We start from the raw sequence: 14,770 nt of genomic DNA, 5'->3' as shown, positions 1-14,770 counted from the left end.
GATGATCCAGAAGAGGATTGGGAGAATGTCATATGGTCAGATGAAACCAAAATAGAACTTTTTGGTAAAAACTCAACTCGTCGTGTTTGGAGGACAAAGAATGCTGAGTTGCATCCAAAGAACACCATACCTACTGTGAAGCATGGGGTGGAAACATCATGCTTTGGGGCTGTTTTTCTGCAAAGGGACCAGGACGACTGATCCATGTAAAGGAAAGAATGAATGGGGCCATGTATCGTGAGATTTTGAGTGAAAACCTCCTTCCATCAGCAAGGGCATTGAAGATGAAACGTGGCTGGGTCTTTCAGCATGACAATGATCCCAAACACACCGCCCGGGCAACGAAGGAGTGGCTTCGTAAGAAACATTTCAAGGTCCTGGAGTGGCCTAGCCAGTCTCCAGATCTCAACCCCATAGAAAATCTTTGGAGGGAGTTGAAAGTCTGTGTTGCCCAGCGACAGCCCCAAAACATCACTGCTCTAGAGGAGATCTGCATGGAGGAATGGGCCAAAATACCAGCAACAGTGTGTGAAAACCTTGTGAAGACTTACAGAAAACGTTTGACCTGTGTCATTGCCAACAAAGGGTATATAACAAAGTATTGAGAAACTTTTGTTATTGACCAAATACTTATTTTCCACCATAATTTGCAAATAAATTCATTAAAAATCCTACAATGTGATTTTCTGGATTTTTTTTTCTAATTTTGTCTGTCACAGTTGACGTGTACCTATGATGAAAATTACAGGCCTCTCTCATCTTTTTAAGTGGGAGAACTTGCACAATTAGTGGCTGACTAAATACTTTTTTCCCCCACTGTATAACCATTACAGCATTACCATAACAGACCCCTTTCATCATTACTGCCGCTACAGCTATCAGGGCTACTGTACTCTAATATAACTATGTGTTTGGCCAAAGGCCAAGTTTCTTCTGATCCATTCAAAGAGAATGATAATCTGATTTATGCAATCTGCATTTCTTTTAGATATCAGCATGATTCTGGAAGCTTTCCATCCACTGTATCCTGCAGCTCATTTAGGAGCTCCAGCCTGGAGACTTATTTTAGGGACAGAAAATTAAGCCTCCATACCAAAAACATCAATATCTTCAGTTCTAATTGTGTTTTTTCCTTTTGAGCAAAAAAAATAATTCCTCAAAGATTATGGAACGGACCCAAATATTTGCTGTTGCATTAGGCTGTAATCTGATGCATCTTGGGAATTCTCATTATCAAACAATGGAATAGAGGAATTTATTCACCCTCTGTTCCTAAACTAATCGGATATGCTTACGCATGGATACTAGCGTCCTGGTCCTTGGATGCTATTTGCTAAGAGGTATTTTAGGCCTTGTGACGCAACAGGCGTTGTTCATGGACAAATTTGAAAATCCCCGGAAATTGGACGAAGCCAAGGTGATCTCTGCTCATTGTTTTGCCCAGAGACTGACAGACTCAAGCTGGGTGTCGACTCTTTCCCTAGGTTTTATTCCATAATACAGTACAGTCATGGTCAAAAGTTTTGAGAATGACACAACTATTGGTCTTCACAAAGTTTGCTGCTTCAGTGTTTTTAGATATTTTTGTCAGATGTTACTATGGTATACTGAAGTATAATTACAAGCATTCCATAAGTGTCAAAGTCTTTTATTGTCAATTACATTACGTTTATGCAGAGTCAATATTTGCAGTGTTGACCCTTCTTTTTCAAGACCTCTGCAATCCGCCCTGGCATGCTGTCAATTAACTTCTGGGATACATCCTGATTGATGGCAGCCCATTCTTGCATAATCAATGCTTGGAGTTTGTCAGAATTTGTGGGTTTTTGTTTGTCCACCCGCCTCTTGAGGATTGACCACAAGTTCTCAATGGGATTCAGGTCTGGGGAGTTTCCTGGCCATGGAACCAACATTTCGATGTTTGTTCCCCGAGCCACTTAGTTATCACTTTTGCCTTATGGCCAGGTGCTCCATCATGCTGGAAAAGGCATTGTTCGTCACCAAACTGTTCCTAGATGGTTGAGAGAAGTTGCTCTCTGAGGATGTGATGGTACTATTCTTTATTCATGGCTGTGTTCTTAGCCAAAATTGTGAGTGAGCCCACTCCCTTGGCTGAGAAGCAACCCCACACATGAATGGTCTCAGGATGCTTTACTGTTGGCATGACACAGGAGTGATGGTAGCGCTCACCTTGTCTTCTCCAGACAAGCTTTTTTCCGGATGACCAAAACAATCGGAAAGGGGATTCATCAGAGAAAATGGCTTTACCCCAGTCCACAGCAGTACAATCCCTGTACCTTTTGCAGAATATCAGTGTCCCTGATGTTTTTCCTGGAGAGAATTGGCTTCCTCGCTGCCCTTCTTGACACCAGGCCATCCTCCAAAAGTATTTGCCTCAATGTGAGTGCAGATGCACTCACACCTGCCTTCTGCCATTCCTGAGCAAGCTCTGCACTGGTGGTGCCCCGATCCCGCAGCTGAATCAACTTTAGGAGACGGTCCTGGCGCTTGCTGGACTTTCTTGGGCGCCCTGAAGCCTTCTTCACAACAATTGAACCTCTCTCCTTGAAGTTCTTGATGATCCGATAAATGGTTGATTTAGGTGCAATCTTACTAGCAGCAATATCCTTGCCTGTGAAGCCCTTTTTGTGCAAAGCAATGATGACGGCACGTGTTTCCTTGCAGGTAACCATGGTTAACAGAGGAAGAACAGTGATTTCAAGCACCACCCTCCTTTTAAAGCTTCCAGTCTGTTATTCTAACTCAATCAGCATGACAGAGTGATCTCCAGCCTTGTCCTCGTCAACACTCTCACCTGTGTTAACGAAAGAATCACTGACATGATGTCAGCTGGTCCTTTTGTGGCAGGGCTGAAATGCAGTGGAAATGTTTTTTGGGGATTAAGTTCATTTTTATGGCAATTCATTGCAATTCATCTGATCACTCTTCATAACATTCTGGAGTATATGCAAATTGCCATCATAAAAACTGAGGCAGCAGACTTTGTGAAAATTAATATTTGTGTCATTCTCAAAACTTTTGACCACGACTGTACACTCTGAAAACAGATACAAATGTTATTTTGAAATCATGTTTGTCATGGCTAAAGAATTTTTAAAATCTCAAATAAAACACCAAGCTTAAAATCAGAATTGCAAATGGTCTACTCGTGATAAAAGCACTTAATAATTGTGATTAATCAAGGCCTCCTGAGTGGCGCAGCGGTCTAAGGCATAGTATCACAATGCTAGAGGTGTCACTACAGACCCGGGATCGATCACAGGCTGTGTTGTAGTCGGCTGCGAATGGGAGACCCATGTGGCGGCGCACAATTGGCCCAGTGTCGTTCGGGTTAGGGGAGGGTTTGGCTGGCCGGGAAGTCCTTGTCCCATTGCGCTCTAGTGACTCCTTGTGGGGGGCAGGGCGCATGCTTGCTGACTTCAGATGCCAGTTGTACGGCTCTTGACCTTCACCTCTCCCAAGTCTGTATGAGAGTTGCAGCAATGGGACAAGACTGTAACTAACAATTGGTGTAAAAAAAGTATTTATTGTGCAGATATGATGGCTATCGTTATGGCCTACTCAATGTACAGTAGTTTTCCATTAAAAGGTACTACTGTAAGATCTGATTGTGCTTGTTGTAATGCTTTATTTTGTCAAAAGGGAAAATAAAGTCTTAACGTGTAGAAATAAATAATTGTTTTAGTGACCGTGGTCTCTTTGCTCTCAACCTCATGGTATCCCTCTCTCAAACCCATCTCTGCATGCCTTCTCTCTTTGACAGGATCACTCACATCTTTCTCCTCCCGCCTCCTTCTCCTTTATCACATCAAGCTATCTCTCTATCTCTCCCTCCGTATCTCCACTGACATCTCTGTTAACTTTCCTCTTTCTTCCACTCTCACTCAGGCTCTCTCTCTCTCCCTCCCTCCTCCTCTCTCCCTCCTCTCTCACTCTTTCTCTCTCTCTCACTCCCTTCTTCTCCCTCTTTTTCTCTTTCTCCCTCTCTCTCTTTCTCGCTCTCTCTTTCTCTCTGACCCCTGTCGCAGTCAGTAAAGATCTGATGGAGGCTACCTAACACTGCTCAGTGTGATCAGGTGTTGTCCAGTAAGCGACTTTAGGGCCCTCATCTCTTGCGGTCAACTAAATGCTATCCTATGCTGGATCTCACCACGTTCCCTGATCTCCTGCTCGCCGATAGGGTCCCAGATTTGTGACCCGCAGCACTTTTCCAGGGTGCAGTCGATTGGCCCTACTGATGCCTACTCATTCTTTACAACAACCCACCTCTGCGCCAGAAGACATCTGGGACTATACTACACTTCTTGTCTGTCTGGCTGTCAACATGCACTAACTGCAGATCAAACACTCCTCTTTAGCTTTGGTTAATATTACTGTCTCATTCTCATCTTGCCCAGGTGTCATTGGCCAGGTTGTAGGTGTGTGTGAGCGTGCATATTTGTGCGTGCGTGTTTGTGAGAAAGCACATGTGTGTGTGTGTGTGTGTGTGTTCGTGTATGTGTGTGTGTGTGAGAGAGAGTTAGGCAGAGTGTGTGAGGGGAGGAGAGGGTCACTGCTCAATATCCCACCCTTCCCAGGTCAGATTCCTCATTGGACAAACTAAGATGGTGATTATTGATTAATCAGTATACTGTACATTAATGCGCTGGATCAATTGGAGAGGGGAGAATCACCGCAGATCGCTGGCAGAGAGCTTTCATATAGCGGGCCAGCAGGGCAGCCATCTTAAAAGAGACCTGGACAGGAAGAGGTGGAGGGAAGGTGGGAACAGAGGCTGATGCTGCATTCTGCAGCTACCACACGTTTGATGGTAATATGACATCTTTAGCACTATACACCTAACACCATCATAGGAAATTTGTATACTGCAAATACTACAGTTTTATGAGAGTTGTAAATATTTCAGAGTGGCTGCGGATCTGATTGAAACAATACACAGGTATGCTACAGTATAAAACCATCTGCTCTAAAATTCACTCACTGTACATAATTAGAAACAACACTGTACATAGCTAAAAAGACCTAAATGCATATTCTTATGAAACTGATTGAGATCAAATGGTTTGCATGCAGATACTGCATGGATGTTTCACCTGTAAAATGTGAAGATTTATCATTTACGATTGGCAGTGAGAAATTTGAAGGGAGGGTGACCACATAAATGTGTGTGTGTAAAGTGAAGGTAAAGAAACACATGCGCAGAACATGATATGGTTATTTCCACGGGATCCAGGGGGGGCGGGACAGGGGTTGGGCGGGGGTGGGGGCGGGACAAGGCAGTTACCTACGGATCTGCAGCCTCGGCCTATATATTTCCCCTGATGGGATTGTAAAAAATAAAAGTATTACCATGCCGATGCTGATGGCTTGATGGTAGAATGCACTTACAATGGAGGAATGGCGATGGATCACTTATATAACACTCCCCTAAATAAAAGACACAAACACTGGAACAAAGTGAGTACCTTAAAGTGCAGTGAACCCAACTATGAGACATTTAGTGGCCTGAAGCTGTGTTATGCAAATACGCAGTCATATGTGAGAACATCGAAGCTTTCCTGTTGTTTTTCACTGTTGTTTATGATGTCACTCACAGTTGCAACACCAATGGATATTACCATAACAAAGCTAAGAGGCATGGCAGCAGTGCACTCTGTAGCCACTGAAGGAATGGGAATACAGCACTGTGCTATTTCAGGTTCATGGGGAGGTTGTTATCATACATTACTCTGGGGCTTTCACACACAGAGACATAAACATGCACATAAACTCAAGCACACATATATGGGAGGCAAGCACTCACACACACTCACAGACACACACACACACACACACACACACATACAGGTAACTGCCAAAATAAAGGAAACACCAACATAAAGTGTCTTAATAGGGTTTTGGGCCACCACGAGCCAGAACAGCTTCAATGCATCTTGGCATAGATTCTACAAGTGTCTGGAACTCTATTGGAGGGATGCGACACCATTCTTCCACAAGAAATTCCTTAATTTTGTGTTTTGTTGATGGTGGTGGAAAACGCTGTTTCAGGCTCCTCTCCAGAATCTCTCATAAGTGTTTAATTGGGTTGAGATCTGGTGACTAAGACGGTCATGACATATGGTTTACACAACAAGCTCACACAGTCTCATATCAGAATGAGATGTTCATCCATGTTTCTCAAATGTCACAGTGTTTGGTTGCTGTATGGTTCCAAGGTTAAGTTTAGGCATTAACACTGAATTCTTAAGGTTAGGCATTAACTAGGAATAGTTAAAGTAAGGGTTAAGGTTTGGGATAGGCTTAAAACAAAAACAAAACACTTTGGAACCAGAGGGAGATGCTTATGCCCTAGCAAAACCAAAGCCTACTTGAAGGTAATAGTGATCACTGTTGCCCCTAGTGGCCGGTTTCCACTTTATCTCCCAACGTCCTCAGACATAATAATAATATATAATATGCCATTTAGCAGACGCTTTTATCCAAAGCGACTTACAGTCATGCGTGCATACATTTTTGTGTATGGGTGGTCCCGGGGATCGAACCCACTACCCTGGCGTTACAAGCGCCGTGCTCTACCAGCTGAGCTACAGAGGACCACATGGATGGACATCGAATATTGACTTGTGTCACGGGTGACCTGGCTGGGTTTACATCGTTTTCATGCTCAGCAAACCATTCAGTGACCATTCGTGCCCTGTGGATGGGGGCATTGTCATCCTATGGGGGCATAGCCATGGTAGCCAAAATATTTGCCAAAATAATGACCTGCCCAGCATTTTGATACATGACCCTAAGCTTGGAAAAACACCTCTATGGAAGCACCTGCTTTCAATATACTTTGTATCCTTGTTTACTCGTGTTTCCATTATTTTACCTGTACATACACAGACACGCACGTACACACAAACACACACACACAGTCTTCCACACTTGCATGTAAATTCTGATATACAAACACTTACAAAGACACACAAATAATTCATGTCACGCAAATAACTTATAGCTGAAACAGCAGATAGTTTTTTTAATCACTTTGGTGCAATTTTCACAAGTACTGTATGCGGTACATTTTTACAACTCTAAGCGCAAATATCAAAACAGATCATCAGAATGTTTCAAAACTCTAAGCACATTTTCAATTGACTGATTACAACAAACAAATTCACAAAGTCACTTGTTCACTGCAGCAAATTACTCCTCACTGGGAACAGACGTCAGTTCAACGTCTAGTTTTGATTTACATTTGGTTGAGTTGTCAACTAACGTGAATTCAATGTGAAATCAATACAAAAATTCACCATGTCATTGGATTTAGGCAAAAAGATGGGTAAAAAAAAGACGAAATGCCCTTACGTTGATGACAAATTCAATCCATTTTCCACGTTGATTCAGCATCATCACATACATTTTTTGGGAGGGTTGAAATGACGTGGAAACAACGTTGATTCAGCCAGTTTTTGCCCAGTGGTTCTTTCAATTTGGATACATATTCAAGTATCTGCTTTTCAAAATGCAATATTCACTTTATTTTTGATATGATTTTGTTGTCATTTGTTAACAATACAATTAACTATCACTTAATCTAACTGCTCAAAACTGATAACTACTAAACAAAAATGATGTAGTCCATAGTTAACGGATATAGTTTGATAAGTGCTGAACACTGTACATTTCTATACTTTTACCTCATAAATGTATCAATTTGAGTCAATTTATGTTGGAAGGTAAAACCAAATCATATATGGATGTGGCTGTAAATACTACATCATTGTCATCAGCCAGTATGCTTCAATAGGACAAAGTGGAAAGAGTCACTCTATGTGCCACCATTTGGAATTATAGTGTAGTCTACAATGCACTGCTGAAATACCTGGGTTATATATAACAATATGTGTACAAAACATTAGGAACACCTTCCTAATATTGAGTTGCACCCCCTTTTGCCCTCAGAACAGCCTCTACAAGGTGTTGAAAGTGTTCCACAGGGATGCTGGCCCATATTGACTCCAATGCTTCCCACAGTTGTGTCAAGTTGGCTGGATGTCCTTTGGGTGGTGGACCATTCTTGATACACATGGGAAACTGTTGAGCCTGAAAAACCCAGCAGCACTGCAGTTGTTGATAAACTCAAACCGGTGCGCCTGGCACCTACTACCATACCCCGTTCAAAGGCACTTCAATCTTTTGTCTTGTCCATTCACCCTCTGAACGGCAGACACACACAATCCATGTCTCAATTGTCTCAAGGCTTAAAAATCCTTCTTTAACCTGTCTCCTCCCCTTCATCTACACTGATTGAAGTGGATTTAACAGGTGACATCAATAAGGGATCATAACTTTTACCTGGATTCACCTGGTCAGTCTGTCATGGAAAGAGCAGGTGTTCCTAATGATTTGTACACTCAGTGTATTCCACTTACTATCTGAATGTCATTGATACATTGTAAGCTGATGAATTTCAAGCAGAGACAGGTGATACTGTATCAGTTGACAAGTCACGTAAAAAAAAAAAAGGTGATCTTGTACAGTTTTGCTTGGGGCAGAAAAATTGCATATGAAGTTATAGTAAAAAACTGTATGGAAAATTATAATAAATTATATTTACCATCTACTATTCTTTCTATTCAGAACTTAAAACATCTTGTATTTTTTGATATTGGATAAATGGTAGTTAAAATGACATTATCTGATGTAATGGTAACAAAACGGCAATGGTATTTCATGGAAAATGTTGATTTTGCTTGAATGACTCAGGGGTGAATGCACAATCAAAGGTTCTGAACATAAGATGGGGGGGGGGGGGGGGCATTACAAGTGTTATCAGTTTAGAGTTTTGTACTTAATGTTTAGAAAATATATCACTTTCATCTAAAAAATGTGCCCAAGTGATTGAAAGAAAACTAGAAGATGCCAGAGCAAAATAAATATGTCTGATAGTACAACACCAGGAAATAACAAGGATTACGTCGAGTTTTCTATTGTGAGCCCTCTCTGACATTCCCTTACTGTGTCCATAAAGTAGCAACATTATACAGCAACATCTTGCAGACAGCATTATCATGTAGCAGACATTTTAGCCTTTGTAGAAAAGTGGTGATTCTCCAAACAGGGATTATCTAGGGTTACAACAAAAGATTTATGTAGTATGAAATACACTATGGGTTATATTCTCAATATGGCGGCTGCTATGATCCTTTACGTTCAACTCTTCACTATCCAGAAGCAGAATTCACAGAAACCAGACATTTTCTTTAATCAGGCGGCTCGTGAGGCCACATTTTCATGGCCACCCAATGGATATTGAAGAAAACAATGTTGTGATCATTGTATTTTTTGCCAGTGGCAAGGTTACATAGATTAGAAAACTGGCAAGGTTACATAGATTAGAACACAGGTTAGATTGGTCTCTGAAATGTATTAATCATCTCTGGAGTGGGGGTGGAAAGGGTTGAAGGGTCTTTAACATAATTGAAAATTAACCGTAGGTGTAGGTACAGTGCACATTACCAACACACCTGCAGTATACACAAAACACACACAAGCAGGCACAGATGTACACACAGATGCACGCACACACACACACACTTAGACAGAAATAAGTGGCTCTAATTACCTCCCCAAAGGCAGGTCTAAAAGGTGCACTGAACTAAGAATAGTGTATGCATGTGGGATGTGGGTTTTCTCTTTGTAGTCTACTGCATCATGTGGTCCCTCCAGTATGGTCCGACAGAGTAATAATCCACTCCATATGACATACGCACTATCCAACTAGCCACTACCCAGGATGGGAACAGCAGTGTGGATTTGGGGAAGGCTGACTGTACACTATATAATCCAGCAGTGTGAGGGGAGACTCCTGCTCACCACTGCTGATGTAGCTCTGTTGTCTCTCTGTGTCCTCCCTCTGTAGAACTAGGGCATACACGCTACAACCAGCGGCATCTAATATGGCACTCCTTTTCATTCTGACATGGACTGACCCAAACGGACACATTTCATATTTTCACATGGATAGAATCTAATTCTCTAATCATTCATTCATTCATTCATTCAAAAAACAAAACAAAAAATCCAACATGAACATCCCCACATTCTATTTGTTATGAATTAGGCAAAAAATTGACCCCCAAAATGTTTACCCCAAAAAATGACAGATAGGCTCAAAAGCATATATTGTGTTTACCTGTGACCACCATTCCACCAACCAATCAATGACTTGGCAGAGAGGAAGGGGAGGAGATGGAGGAGGAGGAAGAAGAGAGTGATGACTCACCCGGTCTCTTTTCGTTTCGACCTTTTCGACCCCCACATAGCCGTACTTTAGAAATAAGGACTAGGATCTGTTTCTGGCAGAGAGACTTGTTGCTCTTGGGACAGGGCTTCCTCTTGTTGGCTACAGGTCGGTTTTGTCCGTCGTCCTTGACCGCCCGTTTCTGTCTGATGAGAGAGCTGGCGAGAGCTGCCATCTTCCCCCCCTCTCACGTTTGGGAGGGGGGTGTCTTCTTACCCAACAGCCCCTCTCCTGGTGGGGCTATCTCTGTCCTCAAGCAGCAGAGAGAGATGGGAAGGTCCAGGGAGAGCCCCAGAGGGGGGAGAGGGGGTCTACGCGGTGTTACAGATATGGGGGTTAGGTTCAGAGCCCCCTGGAAAAGGAAAGAGCTGGAGAAGGTGAAAGTTCAACTGCAGTCACACATCCAATGTTGACACTCCAGTGTGATGAGAAATAAATACACCAACACTAAAAAAACACCCAAAATCAAAGACCAGTAAGGTCACATCGTCAGTCAAAATAAAGAAGGGTGATTGAGGTTAGAATGTCTGTTCTATAAAAAAACACGTAAAGATATCGCCATTTCTTACATTTCTAACCCCCCTCCCCACCCATCTTGTCCCTCACGACCAAATCACCAGACAACGAAGTTCACAATATTGCAAAATCACTAGCCTATCCTGTAAGTATACAACCCCCAAAAAAGAGACAGAGCTCTTTTCTCTGTCATATAAAAATATTTTTGAAGCTCAAACAGCATAAAAATATACAGGCAGTCACCATTTAGTTTCTGGATGCCCAACTTTGCCTGCCGTAGAAAAGCGGGCGTCAGGAATAATGAGCGGAGAAACAGAGCGGTAATCCAGCAGATTTAGATCCAGAGGCAGCATAGCAGGCGGGACAGTGACAGACTCACAAGAATGAAGCCGGGAACGGAACAGAGGGATGGACAGAGAGAGATTTCTCTTCCGCCTCTTCTGGCATGCTCTCTCTCCACACAGCCCTCACCTAACCCCCCTCCTTCCACCCAAAGCCAGCGAGCGAGTGTGAGAGTGTGTGTGTGTGTGTATGTGTGTGTGTGTGTGTGTGTGTGTGTGTGTGTGTGTGTGTGTGTGTGTGTGTGTGTGTGTGTGTGTGTGTGTGCGTGCGTGCGTGCGTGCGTGTGTGTGTGTGTGCGTGTGTGCGTGTGTGTGTGAATTCCAGCAGCCACCATCAGCAGAGGTGACATTCATGAGAGAGAGAGAGAGAGAGAGAGAGACAGAGAGAGAGAGAGAGAGAGAGAGAGAGAGAGAGAGAGAGAGAGAGAGAAAGCGAGAGAGGGGGAGAGAGAGATAGTGGAAAAGAGAGAGGGGGGAGGGAGAGAGCGGCTGTGATGGGAGAGAATGAGATCGACTGGGAATGAGAGGAAGAGGAGAGAAAGGGAGAAGCAGATAGAGGCTGAGGAGAGAGAAACCATGCAGCCACCTCTCTCCTCAGAGTTAACGCTCTTAGAAGAGCTACAATTTCTCTGTCGCGCTCCCCTCACCATCCATCTGACTGTCCGTCAGAGGTGGAGAGCGAGAGAGAGAGAGAGAATGTGTGTGCATGTGTGCGTGCGCGTGTGCAAGTGTGTGTGTGCGTGGAAGAGAACGAGTGCTTAAGGTGCATGCATACACACACACTTTTGGATACATCTCTGCGTACGGTATGTGTTTCTGTTTGGTGCTCTTTGTCATTCACCATCTTCATTACACTAGTATGTCATGCTGACTCTCTCTGGAGACTCTGCCACATCCCTCTCTATTTCCTTCTCTATCCTCAAACTCCTCATATGAAATGGAGGGTAGAAAAAGCAGATTTGCTTACAGAGATGGTCATTGAGTGTCTGTCAAGGAAGGCTGCTGGCTTACGTTAACCGTGACAGATACACGACCAGGGACAGATTGAGTTAGACAGCCTCCCCCCTTTCTTCCCTCCTGCCACAACACACACCACCGGCCCTGGCGCTCCAAGCCCAGTCCATCGAATACACTCATCCAGGCGTATATGCAAACACACACCACACACACACCAGCACACACATTGACACTCACACTCACACACACAAATACATAAAGTGCATCGGGAAAGTATTCAGACCCCTTGACTTTTTCCACATTTTCTTAATGTTACAGTCTTATTCTAAAATGGATTAAATTGTTTTTTTCCCCTCATCAATCTATACACAATACCCCATAATGACAAAGCAAAACTGTTTTTTATAAATGTTTGCAAATGTATATCAAAAAAAATAACATTTACATAAGTATTCAGACCCTTTACTCAGTACTTCGTTGAAGCACCTTTGGCAGCGAATACAGCCTTGAGACTTTTTGGGTATGACGCTACAAGCTTGGCACACCTGTATTTGGGTAGTTTCTCCCATTCTTCTTTGCAGATCCTCTCAAGCTCTGTCAGGTTGGATGGGGAGCGTCACTGCACAGCTATTTTCAGGTCTCTCCAGACATGTTCAATTGGGTTCAAGTCCGGGCTCTGGCTGGGCCACTCAAGGACATTCAGAGACTTGTCCCGAAGCCACTCCTGCGTTATCTTGGCTGTGTGCTTAGGGTCGTTGTCCTGTTGGAAGGTGAACCTTTGCCCGTCTGAGGTCCTGAGTGAACTGGAGCAGGTTTTCATCAAGGATCTCTCTGTACTTTGCTCCGTTCATCTTTCCCTCGATCCTGACTAGTCTCCCAGTCCCTGTCGCTGAAAAACATTCCCACAGCATGATGCTGCCACCACCATGCTTCGCCGTAGGGATGGTGCCAGATTTCCTCCAGACAAGATGCTTGGCATTCAGGCCAAAGAGTTCAATCTTGGTTTCATCAGACCAGATAATCTTGTTTCTCATGGTCTGAGAGTCCTTTAGGTGCCTTTTGGCAAACTCCAAGCGGGCTGTCATGTGCCTTTTACTGAGGAGTGAATGATGAGAATGATGGAGTCCACTGTGTTCTTGGGGACCTTCAATGCTGCAGAAATTTTTTGGTACCCTTCCCCAGATCTGTGCCTCTACACAATCCTGTCTCAGAGGTCTACGGAAAATTCCATTGACCTCATGGCTTGGTTTTTGCTCTGACATGCACTGTCAACTGTGGGACCTTATATAGACAGGTGTGTGCCTTTCCAAATCATGTCCAATCAGTTGAATTTACCACAGGTGGACTCCAATCAAGTTGTAGAAACATCTCAAGGATGATCAATGGAAGCAGGATGCACCTGACCTTAATTTTGAGTCTCATAGGAAAGGGTTTGAATACTTATGTAAATAAGGTATTTCTGTTTTAGTTTTTTATACATTTGCAATTATTTCTAAAAACTTGTTTTCGCTTTTTCATTATGGGGTATTGTGTGTAGATTGATGAGTAAAACAAATAATTTAATCAATTTTAGAATAAGTCTGTAAGGTAACGAAATGTAGAAAAGGGGAAGGGGTCTGAATACTTTCCAAATGCACTGTACTCACAGTTCCTGGGTAAACCCTTCCTGGAGAAATTGCTTAGTTGGTCATTAACATTGAACATATAGATGCAGTATTTACAGTTAAGAGGCTCATGAGGGAAAGCTCCCACCCCTCATGTTATCCTATTCGTCATCGTTGTTTACCTTGCATGGTTAGCAAAAGTGTTATTGAGCATAAAATTGCCCACAGTAATTAACTCGTCCCGCCACTGACACCCCAATAAAGCCTATCAATCACTTCCATTTTATTTGGCATGGCACCTCTTTTACAAGACAATCACCATGGAAACCAGCAGTGGAAGCAAGTTGAAAATGCAAGGTCGATTTACATTACGCCTCCTCGATGGGGAGCAAGGTCACCGCTGATTGACAGGTGACAGTAGACGTCCGGTCTCTACGGGGAGGAGGAGGGAGGAGGAGGAGGAGGAGGGTGGAGGGAGTGGGGGCAGTGTGGGGTAAGACAGTTACCATTGACAAGGAAACAAGAAATATGTTTCCCCCCTTTTCCTTTCCTCTGTGTCTGTGTGCATGCAGCACTTTATGCAGACCCGCACGCACAGGCAGACCCACGGACAGGTGGACGGACAGATGGACAGACAGGCAGAACTCATGCCATAAGAAGAGCAGAGTGGAGAGAAGAGGCCAGAGTTAATTTCCTAATGGAGAAGACATTACACACATTGCCAAGACTTTTACAACTTCTTCATCTCTCTCTATCGTAAGTCTAATAATATTACAGTAACACCTAATGAACGCTAAGTGAGTGTTTTGTGGATGTAAGGTTGGGCTCAAGGTTAGCAAATGTTGGGAGCTTTCATTCATTTCTGATTAACATGATAATGTGATAAAAAAATGCAATATTTGTTTGTTGAATTCAGAAACACTTGTCACTTGTTGTAATGCAGAGAGATAGAGAGAAAGGTGGATGAATATTTGTATTTATAGATGAGTTTGTGTTTTTAATGTAGCTGCAGGGACTTTGTGTTTCTCAGTCTGTCTCTG

General features: G+C 43.2%; 1 protein-coding gene across 1 annotated transcript in view; it reads right to left on the bottom strand.

Moving 5' to 3' along the window:
* LOC311118997 (fibroblast growth factor 11-like) overlaps nt 1–10,487 on the bottom strand; it is a gene marked incomplete at both ends in the record, with an annotated part of 43,815 nt that extends 33,328 nt beyond the window's left edge. Inside the window, one exon of the mRNA XM_084193749.1 lies at nt 10,295–10,487. Within this exon, the coding sequence (XP_084049875.1) occupies nt 10,295–10,487 (193 nt within the window). The remainder of the gene's footprint in view (nt 1–10,294) is intronic.
* Nucleotides 10,488–14,770: the final 4,283 nt, after the last annotated feature.

Source organism: Coregonus lavaretus (assembly GCF_964263955.1).
Source record: "Coregonus lavaretus genome assembly, contig: HAP1_SCAFFOLD_441, whole genome shotgun sequence".
NCBI lineage: Eukaryota > Metazoa > Chordata > Actinopteri > Salmoniformes > Salmonidae > Coregonus > Coregonus lavaretus.
This window is presented reverse-complemented; position numbering and strand designations above follow the sequence as displayed.